This window comes from Diplotaxodon limnothrissa, linkage group LG8 (genome assembly GCF_057381915.1).
Source record: "Diplotaxodon limnothrissa isolate DT_005_m linkage group LG8, D_limnothrissa_male_GT1.1, whole genome shotgun sequence".
NCBI classification, from domain to species: domain Eukaryota; kingdom Metazoa; phylum Chordata; class Actinopteri; order Cichliformes; family Cichlidae; genus Diplotaxodon; species Diplotaxodon limnothrissa.
Genome location: NC_140603.1, coordinates 13003522 through 13027066, shown reverse-complemented (window position 1 = coordinate 13027066; position 23545 = coordinate 13003522). Strand labels below are relative to the sequence as shown.

The following is a 23545-nucleotide window of genomic DNA, read 5'->3' as shown; positions in this document are numbered from 1 at the left end:
GTGGCAGCAGAGATCAAATGTTTTACATTTTTGCTACTGTTTTTCTTCACTGCCACCATCTTGTCAAGTTAGGGTTGGCTACTTTGGTGTGTGTTCCAGATGAAAATTCTAACTGGGAACTCTGAAATTCCGTCTTCCAACTTAATCTGGAATGCACTAAGAGTTGCTGGTGCAATCATCGATGTGGCATCAACCAATCAGTCCCAAGGCGAGCTAACAGAGCTTGAATGAGCATTTAAACAAGCTAGCTGTCTGTTAGCTCTCTTTGTTCATATGCTACATGGTGATTATTTATAGCAAGCATAAATGTCACCAGTTTCAAGCCAAACAAAAAGCTGTGCAAGCAACTTCCATCTCTCTTAATAACATTATTATTTTTATTATTATAACATTATTTTTCTCAAGTATTCAGCAAAAGCAGCGCAAGGAAAGCCAGGCAGTGTATATATGTATATGTGAATCCTCCCCAAGATGGAAAAGAAGCAGTGAAAAAAAGTTAGCCATACAGAGATCAACAGTGCAGTGTTAGCCTGCAAGGAAAGCAGTCGAAGTGGTTAGTTGAATCACATCCCAAGCTCGGTGCTGTCACTGACAGCATCTACAGAAAAATCCTTTCAAAGGGGTGTTTTTACCCAAAAGCCCCAATGGTGTATGCTGTTGGGAGACATGGGGCCTCAGTAGTCCTCAGTTAGCCTCTCTGTCTCAGAGGGCTGGATCTTCATCTCAGCCTTCTGGGCCTTGGCCTCATACATCTCCCTCCTGCTGGCTCTCTGGAAGAAGCCACACTGGAGGAAGGCGCATGAATTCTGCGGTTAGACTGTCAAAACAGAGGTTAAAGCTCAATAAAACACAATCTCACCTTCCATAGTATAAGAATGATGATTCCTAGCAGTGCAATTCCTGCTACAGCTGCAGAGATGATGATCCACAGGGGAAGCTCATAGGGCGTCTCCACCCTTTCCTCTGGTTCTATTTGTACTTTGAACTACAAGAAAAGTGAAGAACGTAATATATTATCATATCATAAGCATCATTTTAATTCCTGCCATCATCATCACATACCAAGGCCGTCTGACTCTCCATCTTGATGTTTGATTGATTATTAATAAGCTTCAGTGTGGCTTGGCCTTTAACTTCAACTACAAATGCATCAGAATAGTCCTGTAGGCACACACAGACACAACATCAGAACATTTTCCCAAATGTCAGGGCATAAACAGTAAAATAGGATTGTTATTTCAATCTGCACTTATTTATATTTGGTCATATAGCTCTTTTCTAGAATAAACTCCTTCCACATGTGTACAAGGAAATGAGTGGGTAGGAAGCACCTTCCTGCCCTTCTATTTGCACACATGGAAATCCTGAGGCACGGACATGCCAGAGAAGAACACAGACAGCAGATATCACAGTGATCAAGAGAGACACAGCATGAATAGAAGACAACGTGTTTAAGTGTGAAGAAGCTTACACAGCACCTTGCCAAGTGAGTTTTTGGCCTACCAGATCTAACAGCACACTTGATATATAATTAAAAAATCTCCATGAATCTACAATATATATTAGCTGGGGAGCTCACCTCTAACATTGTACTATTCCACAACCGGGATCGGACATAAATCGTGGCTGAATTCGAAACATTGAGCAGCGGGCAGGTAAACGTCACACACTTTGCTGTCCCCTTGGAGCAATCCTTTAACAGGCCATAAGAAAGAAACTCTATTAGAGAGTGAACAGATACTGACAGTTAAGACTAGATTTAAAAAGAAAAATCCTATTATCTACAATGGATGACTCAATTTGTATATTAAATGTTAATGCTACTGACGTTGGTATTTGCCACAGTGTGAGGTTGTCAGTCCACTTATTTTGAAAGATATTAAATTCTGTACACAAGACTCCTCACATACAAATGTCACACATATACGCATGATTATGTTAAGGGAATATAAAGCTAGGACTTACCAACTGGTACCTCTTTTTGGGAGTAGAAGACAGTGTGACTGCTGCCTGTGGCTCAATAATATTTGAATGGGTCACGTCATTCTCACCTTTAACTCTAATCTGTCGCTTAGTACGCTTAGGTCTTCTCTCTGACAACTGCAAGATGGGAGAAAAAAAAGAAGAAAGAAAAAGGAAGAAAAAAGAGGAAACAGAGGAGACAGAGACATTACATCAGAGGGTTAATTACTGGTTTGATAAAGACATTATTACATTTTTCTCAGAATAGCATTGTCATTTCAGCTGTCTATATATAGGCTGCATACACTATGGCTTTCTATTTTGGGGCTTTGTGAGGTCTGTGTGTGGCGACAGATGTTTTTTTCCAAAATGTATTTCTGAACAGTGGTTTGGCATTAAGACCATTTTCACACCACTTTTCTAAAATTGACATTTATTCACACTGCGCTGACTTGAGTTTATGCTGACATCGGCTTGAGCAACACTCGTAACAAGTTGATGACCCACCTAGCTTAATGAATTCATGCTAATGAATTTCTCAAAGGTTGATATTTGAGAAATTGTATTTAGAGGTAAGGTTCATGGGTTTAAAATATATCTCACAGTTTATGGTTCAGTACCTGATGTTTGTTTAAAAAATGTAATGATAAGCCTTGGCTGTACTTTCTGTTTAGTGCTAATGAGTAAAAGCTAGCATGCTAATGTGCTAAATAAAGATGGTAAGTGAATTAAACATAAGCACTTTAGCTTATTTGGATGCTGATGGAATTTAACTCAGAGTATATGTCATATATTTACCTTTAAACTGCTGTTTAATTCTCTGCGTCTTTTGACACTGCCAAAGAGACTATGGAGTCCTCCTTGTTTAGATACCGCAGTCGTTGGTCAAACTATTCTTGACACTGTCACTTCTGTTCTAAACTGAAACCTAAACAATGGCTGAATGAAACTGTTCGCAGTGTCAGATGAGACCGCAGGAAAACAGAACATCAATAGCAAAAGGTAAAGTACAACTGTTTTTTGATATTCTTAAGGAAAACTTCACGTTGTTATCAAAGACCTGTAAAAGCTGAAAAAAACCAAGCAGATAATATTTTTAACAACTGTCACAGACGCTTAGTGAAATTAACTCTTTGATTAAAATCCCTCAACTTACTTAACTCATGACATGTTTCAACGAGGTACATCGTTTTTTTTTGGGTTTTTTTCAGTTTCAGTGATTGCTATGTGGAGTTCCCCAAGGTTCGATTCTGGGGCCAGGCTTGTTTTTTTACCTTTACAATTTACCCCTAGGATCCATTTTAAAAAGACATGGCAGTTCTTTACACTTTTATATTGATGATCATCAAATTTACCTACCCTAAAAAGGTCTTTAAAAAACACAGAGTGTTTCAGGGACATCAAACCCCTTGATGGCTCTATATTTTTAAATATTCAATGACAGAAAAACTGAGGTTGTGATACTTAAACCCAGTGATGCTGGCATTGCCTCAAAATTGGGCTCTGTGGAACCTTATATTAAACCCACTGTAATCAACTTTGGAGTTCAAGTGAACTGTGATTTTAAACTGGATAAACATATATCCATAAATATACAGCTTTATCCATCGTCAGATCACTTAGTGATTTTGAGAGTTATAGAAGTGTTTATTTGTATGTAAAGCGTATATATTTTAATTATGTTCTTACTGTGTGAAATTAATATTTTTGGTCAGTTTTTTAATGTGTTTTATAAATAAGGTTGCATCAGACTGAACTGGATTGAAAGTACAGCTAGCCTCTCTGTATGGCTTCACAGAGAGGCTAGCACAGATGTTGACTCATTTTTATGTGACGCTCAAGTTTTTGACTGTCTTAAAAGTTTGATTTGTGTATTTTTTGTTGCTGTTAAGTTTTTGTTTTTGGTCTTACTCTGGGTCATCTTCACAGATATCACACGTTTCAAAAAGTGTTAAAAAGAACCTTACAGTTAGGTTAAGCATGTTGACCACATTCCCAGGAGGTTTACACTCCGTTTCAGAATCCCCCTGAACAACAAGCTTCGTCAGGTACAGCAACCACTTGCCGTTTGCTACCTCACAGGGCCACTCAAACTCCACAGCCAGGGTTGCTATGTCTTGCAGCGATTGTCCCATTGTGTTCATCTAGAGGTGGAAGCAGTCAGAAACATTAAAAATAGAAGTGAAATACATCAGATGGTATGAAATAACAACATGGTGACTGTAACTCCTAAACAGTATCCACCCCTGCTCACACTTAAACCACAAACCATGGCTGACACAACAATCCACAGCCGACGCAATATTAAACTTCTGAAGTGCTGGCTTCAAAGACAGGGTGGGGATGATGGAAATGTGGGTGAGTAACACACATTATAGATACAATGTACAATCTCTGAGTGGTGAAGATGACTCACAGTAAAGGTGAACTCCACCAGACTGCCCACGTCACTTGTGTTGACCATGGCTGACTCGCCCATCACTGTCCCACCAAACTTTACTGTTTCCACCTGTGACTTTTCACTGGATAAGCTAAAAGACAGATATGTTTCACACAGTGTAAGTAAACAAACTGTAAGGAGGGTAATATGATGCGCTGACCATTTTATTTATCTACCCTTCATGTACAACAGGGGTTCTCAGATTTTTTGATGACCGAGTACCGATTTAGGGAGATGGTTGATGGAAGGAAGGAAAGAACCCTCCCCCAAAAAACCACATAAAAAAACCTAAAAGTCCTCTAGGGGCACGGGAGACATGCCTAACCTAACAGATGTATAAGAAATATAGTAAATGCAATGCATATACTTCCCATGATGCCTGTGATTACTCTCAGTAATCAGGTGGTTTATGTGCTAAATACCTGCATTACTTTGAATTTGAAATACAGTATGTCATGAAACATTTGCGATTGGGACTTACAAGCTGAAGACTGGATTAATGGTGTTTTCAATCAGCAAGGCCATAGGAACAGGCATTAGGTCACTCTGCTCACTAAGACTGGAGAAATTACAACAGTGTGCATTATCTTAAAACAGCTTAAGAATTTAAACTTCATTAAAAAAATGCAAAAAGCAGAAAATGAACTTAATTATTATACACAACAGTATTATATTGACTTGTTTTCCCTGTTTAGTATTAAGCAAGAACAAAATACAATGTGCAACCAACATTATAAAGTCCTTACGTTGACAACAGCAGCTGACACTCAATCTTTCGTGTGTGTAGGGTGATTCCTGATGTCTCAAACTTGAGCAGGAAAGACACCTATTAATAAAGCAATGCAAGCACATGAGAACTGTTGCAAACCCAACTGTCCAGTAGAAAAAGATAAAAATAATTGTCACCTGTTCAAACCTACCTTTTCGTTTCTGCTAATTGGATTCCCCACCTCACAAATGACTGTATCAAGAAGAGTGCACTCAACTTTGTTATTCTAAACACAGAAGAAATAAACAGAATTAGTTTTAATTTTTAAGGAACTGACATGACCAGCGATGTGGCTAAACATGACCAAACCAAACCAATACAGTGTGCATCTTGTAAGAAGAGTAGCATTAAAAAACAAAGGAGATTTAAATAAAAATGGGCATCTTCTGCCCTCCAGTGGACCTACCAAAGAACTGACACTGGCATATTTCAGCACATCAGGGATAGTGACATTGAGCACGACTCTGTGGGCGTCTTCAGCTAGCTTCCCTTCAGATTGATAGTTGGTAACGTTTACCGCGAGCCCTATTTTCTTTATGGAGCTGTTGAACTGGAGCACTTGAACTTTTCCCTGACTGTAGAGGGACAACATGTATTAGCTTTGTTATTTAATGATTATTTTGCTTGACTAACACATTCATGACATAGCAATAACAAAAACAAACAACAAATATGGCTAACAATGGCTATAGTGCTAAAATGGACCTTTCCAATGGGAGTCCATAAGCAAGGGGGAACCCTCACAATTTCACACATTTCACATTTCACTTTGTTTTCTTTGTGCTAAGCTAATGGTAAGCTGGTACTGGTGGTAGCTTCATATGCATTATATATATACATGAGCACTGCAACAATCTTCTAACCTAACTGAGCAAGCTAACTAGTGTATTTTAACCTTTAAAAGTCAGCTTTGTGTCTATACATGAATGACTCAAAGGATGCTTGGTTGCTCACTATATAAATTTACCTGGGATAAGGCTTTTCTTCATTTTCTTCAACAAACTTTGCTGTTAGTTGCAGGTTACTGGTACATTTGTTGTCTGAGCCACACGCCTTTTGAAAGTGAATCTGCAGGAAATAGAATAAGCAACATCATATCAAATCTTACAAGGGGACACTGGACCGTACCATTTCTTTACCATCTCCAAGTTACTGAAAAGGAAACCTGTAAATGAAGTGCATGCAAGACTCCATACCTCAGTCCTTCGGCTGGATTTCTGCTCTGGGCTCAAAATTGGGAAGAAGTCCAGGTTCTGTGGGGCTCGTCTGGCTCTAGGTATTGGTTCGTATAGTGAGAAGTTGAGGAAAAAGACCACTGGTTCCAGTTTGTCCCTCACATGTTCCTGTGAATTAATTAAAGAGTTTCTTTTTGCTTGTCTCAATAAGCACAGGACTATCAGGTAGCCGCAGTTTATTTGTTCTCTCCAGTCACTCAGCAAGATGATCATTTGCAAATAACACAAACACAGTCAATACAACATCTGCAATAGTTGCGTTGCGCACTTACAACTACAAACAGCTTGAGAGTTTCACACGCAGTTTTGGAAGATGTCATGGTCAGGTTGCCAGTGTAAGTGTTGATGTCATTCTGAAAACGAACACGAGAGCTTCCTCTTCTCTCCCTGTCGGCCTCTACTATATACGTCACCACTTTACAGAGTGAAAACAAACAGAAAAGATTAAAGCAAGCTCATGCAGTAAATATATATATATATTTTTTTCCTTACAATACAAAGAATTTCCATGGTGATGCACTTGTTTGTAAGTTGGAAACACTGTTCATTTGAAAAAGAAAATTGAACACGGAAAAACTTACTGACAGGTTTCTTGAAATTTGTATTTCCGGTGCTTAGAGTGAAAGACATGCACAGAGTAGCTGTAATGCTGTGAAGCACAAAGAGAAAGAGAAGAAGAACTGAGACCTGATAAAACACTCAATAAGCCAGTTTCAGAATGACATAAATTTAGGAGACATCTCACCATGGTTTATCTCCAGAGCACATTTTATCGTCCACAATCTTAGGCTCGACAGTGAAGTCTTGGGTTAAGTGCACAACCGGTCGAGCTCTTATTTAAAAAGCAAAACAGAACAAAACAAATTAATTAATCATTAGAATAATAATAATAATAATATGAGAAATAACTCCATGAATACTGAAAAATAATAGATGTCATAAAAATAGTTTGTCGTAACTTATGAGACAAATGTCACTGTAGAAAATTGCTATATATTATATATACACTCACTGGCCACTTTGTTAGGTACATTTGTTCAACTTCTTGTTAATACAAATAATACACAGTCACATGGTAGTGATCAGCCCACAACCTTCCAGCAGAATAACGTACTATGACACTACGTCAGAAAGCTCAACAAAGACTTCGCTGCACTCAAATGATACCGAGATCACAATAAAATTGCCCAAAGAGCACCTCTGTGTTGTGGTGGAACAGCAGGTGAGGATTTACATCATGAATGTGCAGCCGATACATCAGCAGTGTGTGTTATGCTATGATGTCAATAAGGGGGTCCAACTAACATGGAAATATCTTGTTTAACTTTGTTTTTGATTGTGTCTACCTGAGGAGGGCAATGTGATCATCCAGAGAGCCAACTAAGATATCAGGGTAACTGTTATCATCTACGTCCATCCCTCCGCTGATGGAGTAGCCGAAGGTCTGGAATTTTTCACCAAACGTCCTACCCATAATGGTCTGCAGAGGGAGTCATTGACACAGGTTTTCAGAAGAGTACTTTGAATAAAGTTTTTAAATGACCACAGAATGTCATACATTACCTGACTAGGCTCCCTTGATATTCCCTTTTTGCTTCCCATCCATATGTAGACCATTCCTGTCTGGTGGAATGGCGCTCCAACAGCAAAGTCTGGAGACATTAGCATTACAGTTAAACAAGTGCTGGAAGCATGACAAGAAAAGATGCTAGAAAAGAAAACTAGGCACTCTTTGTGTATAGGAAATATTTGTCCTCTAGGTGGCAGCAGAGAATGTTTTCAGGACTCATTTGAAACACGACAAGTTAAATACCTCTTGTTTGCAGCTGAAATGATTTCAAATTACAGAAATATTCCTTTAGCGTGCTTTATGCTCACACCACAGATTGATTTCACTTTTTTAAACTAGAATATTATCAGATGTAGGTCCAAAAGAGATGCTGGGTTCATGGTCACACCTTGGAATCCGTCTTGGTTGATGTCGCCAATGGCGGCCAGGGCAAGGCCAAAGGCAGAATCAGATGGGCCCTTCAAAACCATTGAGGCGGTCTTCTGGAAAAATCCATTCTCGTTCATGAAAATGTACACTGCTCCCCCCACTTCATTCTTACGGTCAAAGTAAAAGGGGGCACCCACAATCAGGTCATTCCAACTAGAATATGCAAGACAAAAATCCACATATGCATGTAAATACAAAAATACATAATTATAAACATATACACATACATAATACTAAGTATAGCTAACCATTCAACACAAGTCACCAAAGGTATATTAACTGCATCTCAAAAGAATGTACTACCTAGAATCTTAATGACCAACTAGATTTCTAGATAGAGAAACACCTGATTTCTTCATAATTTCAAAGTGAATCCCTCATCCCTGCCACAGAAAGTCACTATTATCATCTGTGTTCAGACACACACTGCTTCACTGTTATGCACCATATGCATAAAAAAGGCAAATCACGTCCTCATCTATGTAAAAAAAAAAAAATCATTGTTCATTTCCCCACAGTTACACTCTCCGGTGTAGAAACGCACCTGTCATTGTTCAGATCTGTCACTGCCAGGCTGTTTCCAAAGTAGGAACCCACTTGTTCCCCAAGGATGATCTGGTCCAACAAAAGCTTTGGTTGAGTTTTATTTGAAAAAATCACAGCACCCTTAGACTCATATCTGGGAGCCCCTGTCACAACTGTCGAGTCATCATAGCTCAGGAGCTTCTTTTCTTCGAGAACTGAATAACCTGTGAATGAAAATGCTTGAGAATCAGAGCTGCTGTTTTTGACAATTGGATGGTTATCTGACGGTAGGGAGATTGAGTGTGAATCTTACTAAGGTTCCCAATGATTTGCCATTTGAAATGTTGTAAAGACACACCAACACTTACCTATATAACTATATGCTTTCTCTAGACTTTCAAAGCGTTTGTCAGCATAGTTCCAGGGGTTTTGTAGATCTATCCGTATCACATGAGCATCTCCTTTAAAACAAAGCAGAATCACACAACAATGTTAAAATCAGCTTAATACACATTTCAAGAGTATCCAAGACATAACACAATCCAATCAAATCCAACAGACTTGCACAGCGTGCAAATAATGAGTAACCCCATTATTTCAGCAGTAGGCAAAACAGGTTAGCTTGACAGTTCCCACCTTGCCAATTGTAGCTGCCCGGAGAGCCTAAATAGACATCAGTTTCCGATATACCGCCTGAGATGCCCATGTTGCACATGCCGTCCAAGTTGTGGTCGTTGTTGGGATTGCAGACGTCATAATTTTCATCCTGCCACTGATCGTCTTGGTCAAAGGTCAGGTCATTACTCCTTACATAACATTTTCCTAACATCCGCCACTGATTCTCTGACATTACCTTCACATATCGATGTCCACATGCCTGGAGACCAGAGAAAGTATTGAAGAAGTGCAGTGTGTCATATCAGAAATTGACAGTGCTCAATTCAGTGACTAGGAAAAACAGCTTCAAGTAAACTGAAGAATCTCAAACATCAATATAATGAAACCAGTGTCGCTGCTTTTTAATTTACACAATGGAAACGGTCCTCCCTTTGAGCGGTTACACAAAATAATCATTTTCTATGGGCCAGATATCAATTTTAGCCTTCTAAAAGAAGTTTAAACAGTCAAAGATGTTTGAAACATGCTAAAATTAATTTCTTCCTGATAAAAGGGAGTTTTTCCGTCCCACGGTCACCAAGTGCCCACTCATAGGGGGGTGTCTGATTGTTGAAGTTTTCTCTGCAGGGTCTTTTCCTCTTACAATATAAAATGACTGCTGTTGTGATCTGGTGTTATTTAAAAATAAATATAAAAAATATATTTAAAAAATGCATTAATATGTAAGATAGAAAAATAAAAACATGGAGATTACACCAATTAGTGCTTGAACAAAAACTGAAACATATTGACAAAGACAGACTAGGAACAACATGCTGTTAGTTTCCCCTCACTGTAAGTAAAATGTGTTCTCCAGTATATTGTAATTGTCTAAAATGTAAAAGTAATAAAAAAAATCACTTGATCAAAATATAATTTCTCCCTAAACATGAGACATTATTGCATTTTCTCCCTGTGTGTATCATCCTGTCTCAGGTGTGTGTGTGTGTCTACAGTAATTAAACATCGCAACAAGTCAAATGTGTCATCTCTTAGACTAAATAATAAAAGAAAACATCCTGTGTGTCAGCTCACCCTGCCTTGTACATAATATCACCGGTAGTAGTGACTCATAGAAAGAAAACAGGAAGTCATCTTACCAACACGCGTCCATCTGGCTGGCCCTTCTGACTGGACACTGTCACACCCAACCACATGCCCTCCACAATCTCAGAGGTAGTTGCTGTGGATGCGTCATAAAGAGGTAGGTCAATTATTAAAGCAACTGTTTTAATTTGTCATCAGGCTGGTGCTGACAGGAAGGTCATTACATACAGAGTAATTACCTTTTTTTCTGCTTTATAATGTTCCCTGTTTTACTTCTTGTTCTTTTATTTCAATAGACCGTTTACAACCAGATTTCTATTTGCCATCATACACTAATCAAATCAAACCAGCATGCAGTACAAAATCAACCATTCCAGACTATTTATTACATTAAAAGAAACATTCAGCATGGCTATGGTGATCACAGTCATCAGAACACCTACTCAAACTGTAAATGCAAACCTTCATGCAGCCTGGATCATGCCCTGACAAATATTAACCACAAAAATGTGCTGAGACTGCAGCAGCACTCATTCTAACCTCAACATGAAAAGTGATTCAGAATCCTCTTATTATACCATTTGCCCCTAGGTTTGGATGGGAGTGGGGTGGGGTCTAACATTTAATAACAGTCTGTTCATGTAAAGGTGGACAAAATAATTCCAAATGCTCCAAAGGATGCTTGATGATTTTACTGAAATGATCTGACACAGTTCTTTAGTCTTTACTGTAAAATGAGGAAGCTAGCTAGTGTTCATTTAAAGGTTATTATTTTTTGTTCCTCACATTAGTTACATCCTTTTGAGGCCCTGTGCAGGGGAAAACCAGTTTTAACACGTGAAGTTCACTGAGGGAGTACAATCCTAAATAGAGCTGAGCTGTGAGTCTCCTATGGCTGTGTGAAGTAAGCGTTGTTGAACAATCATATGAGCGATTCCTAAATTTTAGTTTAAACCCAAACTGGTTCTGAACAGTGTGCTAAGTCAGGAAGGAGGGTTTTAAAAAATGTACGTACAACATGCAGTCTGGGTTTTTTTTAAATTTGCTTCTGTTGGAGATCTCTGCGTTTGCTGTTTCATTTTGCACCACCATCTGTTATGTTTGCATCAAATCTATGGAAGTGCTATACAAACTCAGTTGAGGTGCTTTTAAAGTATTGTGAAAGACGGCTCCTCGCTGGTGCACTGAATATGAAAATCTTCAGAAATGTTCAAAAGCGCTCTCACTCACCATCGATCATCAGAATACCAAATAAGTGAACATCTTTAAGAAGAATGGTGTTCAATCTCATCATTATTTTCCTTACATATATAGAAGTATTTTAAAGGAAACCCCCCTCGAGCTGGCTAAAATCTCTTAATGGAACAGTTCAGAAACAGCTACAACACTGCAACCATGCATTCCCTTCATCACATCAGTGCTTCGCAGTGATCTTACTCGAGGTAACCAGGTCCATTCTGGAGCAGTCAGTGGTGTCGGTGGTAATGGGACAGAAGTAGACGGCGCCTGTTTCATTGACTTTCGGTAGAGATTGTGCTTTTTCTTTGGGCGCACCTATAAGAAGCCTACAAAGGCACAGAGGAACACAGAAAGAACAAAAACACAGAAAAAACAAAGAGAGAAAAACAGAAAGAAAGAGACAAACAATGTATGAAATCACAATGGAAGTGTGGCACAGTGTTAGACAAAGCTATGACACTATCAGCAACGGTTTATCAGATAACCTTCGAGACACAAAAAAAGCACACCATGCAGCTTAACAAGTCAATCATTTATATTTCACCTCTTGAAATTGAGCTATTTGTATATATTACAGCTATTTATTATTTTTCTAAATGTTCTAACATATTGTATTATTTAACTAGTTCAGTCTGTTACTGTTGTTGTCTTGGAGGAACTGTAACTCACATTATTTCCTTAAGGATTATGAAAGTATTCTGATTGTGATTAAAGGCACAACTTTTATGCACAGCATTTACCCACTTAGAGTGTGTGACGTGACCTGAGATGTTAAGATTCAGGGTCTAAACACACACAAAAAAGCAGACTCATTTCACAAGAAAAGAAAGAGTGAAGCAGTCGGACCATGACCTGTGACAAGCTTGGGCAGCGTACACACACACACGCACACACCCCCATGCACGCACACACACATATATAGAGAGAAATTTGCTTCTTGGCTCTTTTTGTCCACTCATCGAGACACTCCCTGCATCTGCACCTCTTACCACACCACAGAGCTTTGAAGTAAAGAGATTACTGCTCTCTGAGGCTCTGTGCAGGAACACACCATTTACCGACAGCAGAAGATTTATTAGCTCCACTTTGTGGGCGAAAGGTGTGGACAAGCTAGTTTACAATATGTGAGCGAGTGACATACGCATGAAATGAAAGCACTCAGTGCTTTGGTCAAAGTGGGTAACACAAGCATGTCATTCTTCTCATTTTAGCGTCCTGAAAATGATTTCAGTGCTGTCAGTGCTGACAATGAGTTATCAGTATTGTGGGAAAGAGTAGAAATAGAAAAATAAGTAAGTCAAGATGTTCACGATTGTTGACCTAACTGCGAGTATAGTGGGAATCCAGCTTTCTCTCTTATTCACACTGACAAGTTAGAATAAATAAAGGTCCCAAATGTAAAGTTAAAAATAAGTCTTCACAGTAAAATCACTGTACTTTCAAATCCCACTTTCTCCCACGAGTCAGCCTGGGATTACTCCAACTTGGGGAGAGATCATTTCTCCTGAAAGATGAATCACAGCAAAAGGCTGTGCTATGCTAAAAACTGGAGGTCTGAAGACAAAGCGGGAAATCACTGAACAGGGTCTGTTAGCACTTGCTCTTGGTTAGTCATACCTGATTAAACACTGCTCACAGGTTTCGTGGTTTTTCAATCTGTTTAAACACAGCGAGCCCATGTACCAGGCTCCACCACTCCACCACAGTCGTCTACATATATACACACATTCACAGTGATATCGACATTAACATGCCCCTATAAACATTTACAATCTTAATCTGACTGCAGGCCTAAGAGCATAGACAAAATTATTGTCTCTTTGATGTCTCACCTGAGCCTGCAGAGAGTCAGACATGTAAATTAGTCACATGGCCCGACTTCCACTGATTTTAGATCAAATTACTCTAAAAAGTATATGAATTGTGGCACATAAGCTGACAAAACACTGAACTCAGATCAGACGCTGTGGCACACATAGCTAATTCCTTGACATTAATCATATATGTTTATAGGTAAGTTGAGACATCATCCCTTTCGTTTTATGAATGCAGTATAACAGCACCGGCACCAGCACAACCACTTCTCAGTATGACGACAACCACAAAGAGACAAGACGGCTGCTGAGGGCCAACAGTTTCCAGGTTAAACTGTCAGAGGAGACCTTGGGTGTGGTAATTATTCAGTAATGTGGACAGTAAATAAGATACAAGATACCACAGAGGTTTGTAGTGGTGGATGGACCTAACAGAAACATGGAAAGGAGTCCTATTCAGTGTGGCGTTGACATTCTTTTGTTTATCGGTGTAGATATCTGTGTGTGTGTGTGTGTGTGTGTGTGTGTGTGTGTGTGTGTGTGTGGTCTTACACTACAGATTAACTAAGCCGATGAGAAGCGGGCGTGTAAAACTGTTGTGTTTTTGAGCCGCAGGACACAGTGTCCCAAAACACTAACTCAGATATTATTGTAAAGCCACACAAGGCCTCATGGGAGCTTTATCCAAAGCACTCATAAAGGGAATGGCGTCAAGCCGGAGACTGGGCAAACTTGACACACAGATAGCAGTTTGAACTTTTCTCACTCTAAATAGAAATCATGAGGAAGCGGGGTAGGGTACAAAGTCCAGTATTAATCATGCATGCTTTAGGGCATTTGAAGATCTTGGCTAGCAGGGTGCTGATTGCAGAAAACTAGAAAAAAAAATTACTGTCATCATCTTACTATCTCAGTGGTGCCATGTGGGTCATCAGTGTTTGTTGTTGAAATTTAACAAAGCTGTGTGATACCATCACATCTAACACAAGACGGGTTATCAGCTACCTTAGGTCCATGTACGTGCTACAGATGAATTAGACAGGCTCTAGTTTTAGCATCTTTTAGCAACTTTTCTTTTTAGTCTTTTTTTATAATTTTTTGATCGAGTTAAATCCTGCGGTAGAGAATCAGGGAGATGAATGTCCTTCCAAGAGAAGCTTGACGCGTGCATTTATGTTCATATTTGGCCCCTACATGTCAACTCCTGCTTGTTAATGTATCACTGGGCATGTTTGATTGTTTCTGACAGGCCATAATGACCCTAATCCCACTGAGAAATGTCCCAGTGCTCCCAACAATCAGACTGCCACTGTTAATTTTTAATGTAAACACATAAGAGTAGCTACTTTTGGCAAAAAAAAGAAAAAGAAAAAAAAGAACGAGCTTAATTTCCAAAATTCCAAAGTTTCGCTTGAAAAATGACCTTGATATCCTCATGATCATGGATGCATGGAGGACAATAATAACTGAAGGTTTTCACTTTTTCAAGTAATGCGGCACAGAACCATAGACTAAACATCATTACTAGCCCGTCCTTCACATTCCTGATCTTGAGTGAACAACTTGCAAGAAAATGTCAACTTTTTCATTAAAAGCAGATCTTTTTTTTTTTTTTGATGAACCCACATTTCTCTGTTGCATATGTAACCCTCATAAACTTGGCGTACAACTGATTAACAACGAGGTGACTCGCACGTCATATCCCGTCCTGTCCTAGCTGTGTGCTCTCCTTCTTATCGCCTTTCATGCTCATCACCTCCTCATAAACAGGCTGTCAAAGGCTCGGCTAAATGGAAAGGGAGAAGCAGGCAGCTGCATTCCAACTCCAGGACATGTTGCAATTTGCCCCTTCTGTCTAAGAAGTCATCCAAAAGGCTGGCTAAACCAAACATTTACTGTTTGCACCCAGCTAGGGGTGGGCGATAGTGATGTGTCGGTCGCGAACGAAATGGCTCTTAGAGCCGGGTCTTTGACGTGAACGACGCGAGCCGGCTCCTTATCGCGAGCCGTGTTTTTTTTTTTCTTCTGTGTCTCTCACCCTTTCTCGCACTTTTATTCCGCTTCACTCCGCATGCGAGCCATGTGCTTTGCGCTGGGCAGAGGGGGGAGGGGCAGTAGTTACACTCGCAGTAGCACAGGAACAGAGCGGGAGGGGGAGACGGCGAAAGAGAGCCAAGGACAACAACGCCACATTAGAAAGGTATAGTAATGGTCCACAACTATTTTCAGTTGCGGATGATAAAGGATTCAGAAAGTTTATTCATGCAGGCCCATATGACAGAGAATATGCATCTTCTTTTTGTTTTCATATTTTAATTTATATTTAATTGTGTTGCGGTTTGTAGTGTTTTGTGTTGTTTCACTTTAAATTTGTTTAAATTTAAAGTGAAACAACACAAAAATGTAAATAGTTAAAAGTTGAAATGTAAATGGTTGGTTTTTGTATTATATGATTTCTTTATTACATTTTATGTGGAGTGAATAAACAAAAGTATATTTATGGTGGCTCCTAGAGACAAGGCACATACAAACTTCAAAACACGTAAAAACTACAAAACACGTACAAAACACAACAGAAGTGCTCCAGGATGTGCCCCCCCCCACAGTGTTGAGCTTTTGTTACCTAGTGGCTACACAAGCCGGGAAGTACCAACGACCGGATTTGGTGTGTGGTAGTAACAGGTAAGTGAACTTTTTTTTTATTATTATTATTTGAATATATATGAGTGCTTCTGTATAAATACACAAACAATACACATATGCTTTCAATTGTGTAATTTAACTGATATAGGTAGCTCTGTTTTGGAAGTTCAGTTAACGCTAGAAATGTGTTTTGGAGTTTGTACGTGCTTTGTCTCTAGGGGCCACCCTATATATTTATATATTTATATATATACATATATAAATAGGACCAATTTTTTTTACATTAGTAATTCCTTTTGTGCATAATTTTATATTGTTGTTAATAATAAATTAATTAAAGCAACAAAACAACCTGAAGAGCCGGTTTGGAGCCGAAAGAGCCGGGTCTTTTTAGTGAGCAGAGCCAAAAGAGCCGGTTCTCTAAAAAGAGCCGGAATTCCCATCACTAGTGGGCGATATAAACGATATACGATAGAAACTATATAAATTTGGCCAACGATAGAGATTTTGACTATATCGCTCTATCGCGATAGCGCATGTTGATGATGTCATTAAGCTGCGCCTGTTTTGGTCGAAAGCATCGCAGCGGCTAAAACCATTATCATCTGCAAATTATGGCGGGTGACAGTCATAGCAAAGAGATGAAGCACTTTTGAAATATGGGGAAAGACAAAAACTGCGCTTCCTCCACTTCCGTAACATTGATTCATTAATGTTGAATTCTCTCGCAGCTGCTCTATTCCCATGTTGTTGCAGTATATTAATAACTAACCTCGTATTGTGGATGAATAATCTCAGTTGTTCTCCTGACTGAAGTTTGGCCCGTGTATAGCATCCCGCTATGCGATTGCATTTGTCTCTAACCACCAGAATCCGTCACGTTAACTTTTAATGAGTGGAAAAAAAGTTGGCGTTCATCCTCCAGCTTCACTGTGCTAATGTTATGCTAACATAGCTGTGTCGCTAGCAATCACGTAGCACAACATTATATACCAGGTAGTCCAACTTCAGTAACCCTGCAAACACCACTGCTGTTTAGTTTTCTGTCTTCATTTATGTTGGAAGTGGTAGCAGAGCTGTACGTTTTAATTAGTTTCAAAAATCTCTCAGTCAGAAAATGGTATGAAATGTTTAGGTGTAAACTACCGAGCTAACTTCCTGTTAACTTCTAACTCCGTTAAATTTAATAAATTCTGTTTTCATGGATGCCTGGATGTTAAACTTAATTGTTACACCCGATAAAGCAGCAACGCTGATGATTTAATTAAAGATGAAAGAATTTAGATCATTTTTAACTCTTAGTGTTCGTTTGACTTTGGGACCTGAAGCGGACGGAGTTTTGGACCCAGATTACTCTGCGAAGCTCCTCACTATGGCAGCCGTAATGCTCTGACAATCCATCAAGCAGTGCGGCTTACCAAAGTTGTACTAAAACATTTTTTAACAGATTTCTGCACGCCAAAATCGGTTCGAGGTCAGTAAGCACAACCAGAATTCATATATAAGGCACACACTCGATTTTTGAGAAAATTAAAGGATTTTAAGTGTGCCTTATAGTTTGGAAAATACGTTATACAGAAGAAAAGAATATATCGTGATATATATCGTTACCGCACATGCTTCAAATTATATCGCGATATGAATTTTAGGCCATATCACCCAGCCCTACACCCAGCTAAGGTGAGACTTAGTTAGGCTGCATTCTTGACAACAGGACTAAAAATCTTAGAAGAAGACAGTTTGATGGACTACTGTATATTTGTGTCAGCCATTAAGTTAAACAAACAGTGGTTCATTTATCTAGTCATGTTAGCCGGCACTGCCTCAGAAAAGCCTCTGACTTGAGCAAGAACAGATAGTGGGAAAAGTCTCTCAACAAATGAGGGGAGCTGCAAGGGAAAGGGCTGATTGTAAGCAAATGTCAGAGTCAACACAAACAACTTCTCTTGCAGTTAATTAAAATTAAGCCACGCTCACCTATAATCTTTACCCCCCACATGTCTATTTGCTGCTAAGATAACACCAACAACAGTGAAACCAGGAAATCCAACTTAATTAAACCCTTTTTGGGATGACATTTCCTTTCCAACTCACAGGATTTTGAGAGATTATCAAGACGAGACAAAGCGCGAGTTAGTCACGTTTACAGTCAAACAGGCGTCTCATTAAGAATACACACATCTTCACGTCGATCAAGTCGGAGCCGTTATGAGACATGGGATACAGGTGTTTAACGGGCAAATTTGTATTTGTTTCCCCTTAAAGGCCTTTATCTTATATGTGAAGAACAGGAAACATTTAAAAGTGGGTGAGGGAGAGAAACTGTCACAAAGAGATTCAGATGGCGGAAGGAAAGGTGAGCGACACGAAGCAAAGTGGGAAACTTTCTGCCTCAAGCCTGCTGTTTAATAAATTGTGCCTGCAGAGTGTATGCTGTGGTGTTACAGCTGCCTGTAACATGCGTGATTGATTGCCCTCCGGATATAGCTTAAGGCAACCTGTCTGTCACAGGATTTGAATGCAGCCCTTTTAATAATATTAAAAGTAAACCATGTGCCACCGATGACATGTCAAGTTTGCATAAGTGATACTGATTTTGCACAGCAAACTGAAATTAGCTAAAAAAAAGAGAAGCTATGGGGTGATTGTAGCTCAGTCACCAGTCTGCTTGCCAAAAATCCTCGGGCAAGATACTAACCCCAAGTTGAATGTGTGTAAATGTAAGAGTAGAAGCACTTCCAAAGAAAAGAAAGAACTGCTTTTGTGAATGGGTGTGAGTGAGTGCTCAGAGTAGAAAAGCACTATATAAGAACCAGTCCATTTCAATTGTCATGACACCAGGTAAAGATTATACTATTTCATAATATTATTGTACGTAAAATTATACAGTAGCCACAGCAAAACAGTAGTTTTATGAAATATGTTACTGTTGACCTGGACCAGCACAGCCATTTTTCACACCAGTGCTGTCTGTGGATCGGGGTACAGTATGGTGACACCACACTGTCTCACTCTAACTGCAACACAAGGTGGGTCACTAAATTACCCAAAATGCACAAGCAAAGAAAAATGCAAAAAAATATTATTAATCCTCACCCTTTATCTTAAAAACACAACATCAGACACACATATATACAAAAAAACCTGCATGGTCTCATCTACTGCATCCTCATTGTTTTTCAAGGAAACACTGCCACTTCTACTAAAGAAGAAAATAAATACAGATCATGCTAAATAGTGACTCAGTTTGCAGACTGAATTAAGCCTAACAATGAGAAGAGACTAGACGTGAGATCTTTTTATGATTTTCTAATGACATAATGACTTCAGTAGACGATGAGAATCTCTGATCCACCTCTCCCACCAGTCATGAACAAAAACCCTGAAAACTTCCTCCCCAACAGAGAGTGGGCACTCCACCCTTTTCTGGCTGATGACTTGGAGGTGCTAATTCTTATCCCAGCTACTGCACACTTGACTTGTAGAAGCACATCATCTGTGATACATACAGCACGTCATAACCTGTTTGTGACTGACAAAGATGACAAGGGATGAATCATGGCAGCTTTCAAGAAAATGAAGGTGAATGCTGAATGCCGCATATTCCAGGAAAAATGAACAAATTCTTTTTTCTTTTTTGTGAAAGGCAAGCCAGTGTGCTTCCTTTGTGGTGAGGTGCTGGCAATAATGAAAAGGGCAAAGGTTGAGCGCTGCTACAGTTTTGAAACATGCTAAACTTGATGAGTAGAGAGGAGAAATGCACTCGTAACTCAAAATGAATCTTCATCTTTTTGAGTTTGAGTGCTCAAAAAGCATCTTTCACACAACAACAGACTGACAGCGAGAATATTACGTGTGCAGGTTTTGTGGTGAGTGCAATTTATAGCCAAGAAGTTGAAATCTAATGGGGCTAAGTAACACAGTAGCTATAGACCTTTTTGTTGGTCTTTCGTTTTTGCATCCCTCGGTATGTGTTCATAATAGTGTGGCCCTCAGACAACTATATAAAAATTTAAATGGCCCTTCACATGAAAAAACAAAACCCAACAATCAAACACATGGAGAGTGAAGTAGAAAACACACAGTGCAACATAGGAAGCCCATCAGCCCATTGGGAACGTTACTTTAAAGTGCAGACTTCACAAAGGCCTGAAATAATTATCCACTGCCAAAAACACACAGCACTTGCAAATTCAGCATTCTAACACAAAGGTAGAGAAGAAACCCAGAGTCAGAGGGAAGTGGAATGTGAGCGGCTCCTGCCACAGCCAATCAGCGTGCAGCCTTTATTCCTACCTGTACCTGTGTCTACTGAGCTGTGCCAGTATATGCACATAATTTAGCCTATACTTTATAGTCAGTGCTAATTATAAAACAAAGCATTTCAGTCTTTTCAACATTCATGCTGAAAGACTTTCTTCATCGAGTAATTTAATGCCTTAGGAAACGAATAAATGTGTAATAAATTACTTCTTTGAGTAATTACTCAAACAATGAGTAGCTGTGATGAATCCAGGTCACTGTACTTTCAGGAAACAAAGAAACTACATGAGGCGGTGAGCACACACTTCGCTTTCATATCATTCACAGTAAGCACGCCTAGTTCTTAACACACTTAAAGAACATTTGCCTGCATTTACAGAACAAAGTCGATGACTCATCTCTGGTCAAACAGTGATGAAAGAGTGTGCATGAAGTAGAAAACATGGCTCACACAGACTCACCTTCACTTTGCATCTCAGGATTTTCATATATTTATGTCAGGGCAATTTGGATATATATATATATGTTAATGCCAGCATGAACAATAACAGCAAACTACAAAAGCCTAAGCCTTACAACTATCATAATGTCAAATTATCTACTTTAAAGATTTACATTCTTGCAATATGGACTAGACTAAGATTAAATGTCTCTCTATAATGACAAGCATCACTGTTAGTGCATTTAAATGTTTATACAAAAGGGAGAAATGTAGGAATACACTGCAAACCACTTTCACACATAGCAGACTGCTGATAAACTTTGTTCTCTTTTTTTCACCAGGATACTTTTTTAGTGGAAATTAAGTGCAGACGAAAGAGGAGATGACAACAATGTCATACAGTTGAATAAAGAAAAAAGAAAGGACTCCGCACCTGTAGACAGGCACCCACACTAACAGGGTATCTCAGCTGGACAAACATCCTGTTTGAAAACCACCATCTGTCTTTGGTGAAACAGTAACAGGAGACCAAACTAATTTAGAGGCAGCTCAACAAATTAAACATGGCAGGACATCCCCTTGATGATAAAGAAACTCACTTTTTATTGGCAACAAGTGAAACCTAGTCTGAAGCGGGCAAAGAAAGTTCAGCTTGTGGTTGCAGGTTTGTCTCCTGTCACTGGATGAATAATATCGTCAAGTACTGCTGCAGGGTGTAGCCCCCCCTTCCACACACACACACACACACACACACACACACACACACACACACACACACACACACACACACACACACGTGTATTTATATCCTTGTGGGGACATCTCGTTGACATAATGCTTTCCCTAGCCACTTACCCTAACCCTAACCATCAAAAATGAATGCCCAACCGTGACCCTTACCCTAAACCTAACCATAACCTAATTGTAACCCTGACACTAAAACCACATTTTGAGTCTCAAAAATGCTTTCAAACTGTTTGTCCTATACTTGTGTTTGTCCCCACAAGTATAGTAAACTACCAATTTTTGGTCCCCATGAAGATGTTAATACCCGTCCACACACACACACATAACTGACAGAGAAATATACCGATCAGGCAAAACATTGTGACCACCGACAGTTAAAGGTAAATAACTGATCTTCTCTTCATCATAGTATCCGTCAGTAGGTAAGATATATTAGGGATTAACTGAACATTTTGTCCTTAAATAGAAATGTGTTAAAAGCAGGAAAAATGGACAAACGTGGGGATTTGAGTGAGTTTGACAAGTGCCAAATTTTGAAGAGCCTGGCCTGTGTTGTCTGATCCAACAGATGAGCTACAGTAGCTCAGATTGATTCAAAAAGTGCATCACGGTTTGTTGTGTATAGGGCTGCATAGTCACAGACCAGTCAGGGTGCCTATGCTGACTCCTGTCCACCACCTAAAGCACCAACAATGGGCACGCAAGCAAGAGAACTGCAACACACAGTAATGGTCCAGTGACCTGGTCTTATGCATCACATTTTCTTTTACATCAATTGGATGACCGGGTTTGTGCGCATCGCTTAACTGTATAACACCTGGCACCAGGTTGCACTATGGGAAGAAACAAGCTAACAGAGCAGGCTTGCCCAAAGCAGTTTGATGCTTTGGGCAATGTAACATCCTTGGCATGTACCATCTAAATGGACTGGTTCTTATATAGTGCTGTTCCATCCTATCAGAGCACTCAAAGTGCTTCACACAACTTACCTCATTCACCCAGCCCTTTTTTCTATGCTCTAAGTGCTTTCTATTTAACATTCACACACATTCACACTCCAATGTCCAAAAGCCACCCCATGGTCTACAATAATACCTAAGCATTGTTGTAGACCATGTACAACCTTTCATGGAAACTGAATGCTGTGAAGGCTGTGGCCTCTTCAGCAGGCCTCAAAGCAAAAATGGTTCAGAAATGGTTTGAGTAGCACAACAATGAGTTTAAAGTGTTGACTTGGCCTCCAAATTCCCCAGATATCAATCCAATCACCCATCTGTGGGATGTGCTGGACACCTTGCAAAACTGCTGCTAACATCTTGGTGCCAGATACCACACTACACCTTGAAGGGTCAAGTGGAGTCCACAACTTGATAGGTCAGGGCTGTTTTGGCACCAACACAATATGAAGCAGGGGTCATAACGTTATGCCTGAACGGTGTACATACAAATGTATACATGTAAACAGGAATACACATACCGCTGGACTAAACCTGACCACATGCTTCTCAGTGACGCCATACCTCAGTAGTGAACCATGAAGCCAGAAATCACAAGAGGCTCACAGTATTAGTAACAGTATTACTATTAAAATGTTGTCCATTGCTGTATGTGAAAGAAGAGAAGTAGCTGTGGGAGACACAGATGGACAGTCAGCCACACAGCTGTAACAGAGCTGACAGCAACCCATGTTGGCGTGCATGTTCAGTGCCAAGTTTCTCTCAGATATTACTCAGCTTATATAAAAGAAGTGCAGGTGTGCATGA

The 23545-nt window shown here is 39.5% G+C and overlaps 1 protein-coding gene across 1 annotated transcript in view; it reads right to left on the bottom strand.

Moving 5' to 3' along the window:
• itga3b (integrin, alpha 3b) overlaps positions 1-23545 on the bottom strand; it is a 28204-nt gene that overhangs the window by 420 nt on the left and 4239 nt on the right. The window contains exons 2-25 of the mRNA XM_085360546.1: positions 12072-12199; positions 10688-10770; positions 9567-9807; positions 9299-9391; positions 8950-9154; positions 8365-8558; positions 7970-8058; positions 7753-7886; positions 7152-7238; positions 6988-7055; positions 6679-6821; positions 6368-6514; positions 6139-6239; positions 5578-5746; positions 5323-5397; positions 5149-5228; positions 4884-4961; positions 4379-4493; positions 3930-4106; positions 1966-2100; positions 1580-1693; positions 1063-1161; positions 860-985; positions 633-785 (exon numbers count right to left, since the gene is read on the bottom strand). Of these exons, the coding sequence (XP_085216672.1) occupies positions 675-785; positions 860-985; positions 1063-1161; positions 1580-1693; positions 1966-2100; positions 3930-4106; positions 4379-4493; positions 4884-4961; positions 5149-5228; positions 5323-5397; positions 5578-5746; positions 6139-6239; positions 6368-6514; positions 6679-6821; positions 6988-7055; positions 7152-7238; positions 7753-7886; positions 7970-8058; positions 8365-8558; positions 8950-9154; positions 9299-9391; positions 9567-9807; positions 10688-10770; positions 12072-12199 (2992 nt within the window). The 3' untranslated portion in view covers positions 633-674. The remainder of the gene's footprint in view (positions 1-632; positions 786-859; positions 986-1062; positions 1162-1579; positions 1694-1965; positions 2101-3929; positions 4107-4378; positions 4494-4883; positions 4962-5148; positions 5229-5322; positions 5398-5577; positions 5747-6138; positions 6240-6367; positions 6515-6678; positions 6822-6987; positions 7056-7151; positions 7239-7752; positions 7887-7969; positions 8059-8364; positions 8559-8949; positions 9155-9298; positions 9392-9566; positions 9808-10687; positions 10771-12071; positions 12200-23545) is intronic.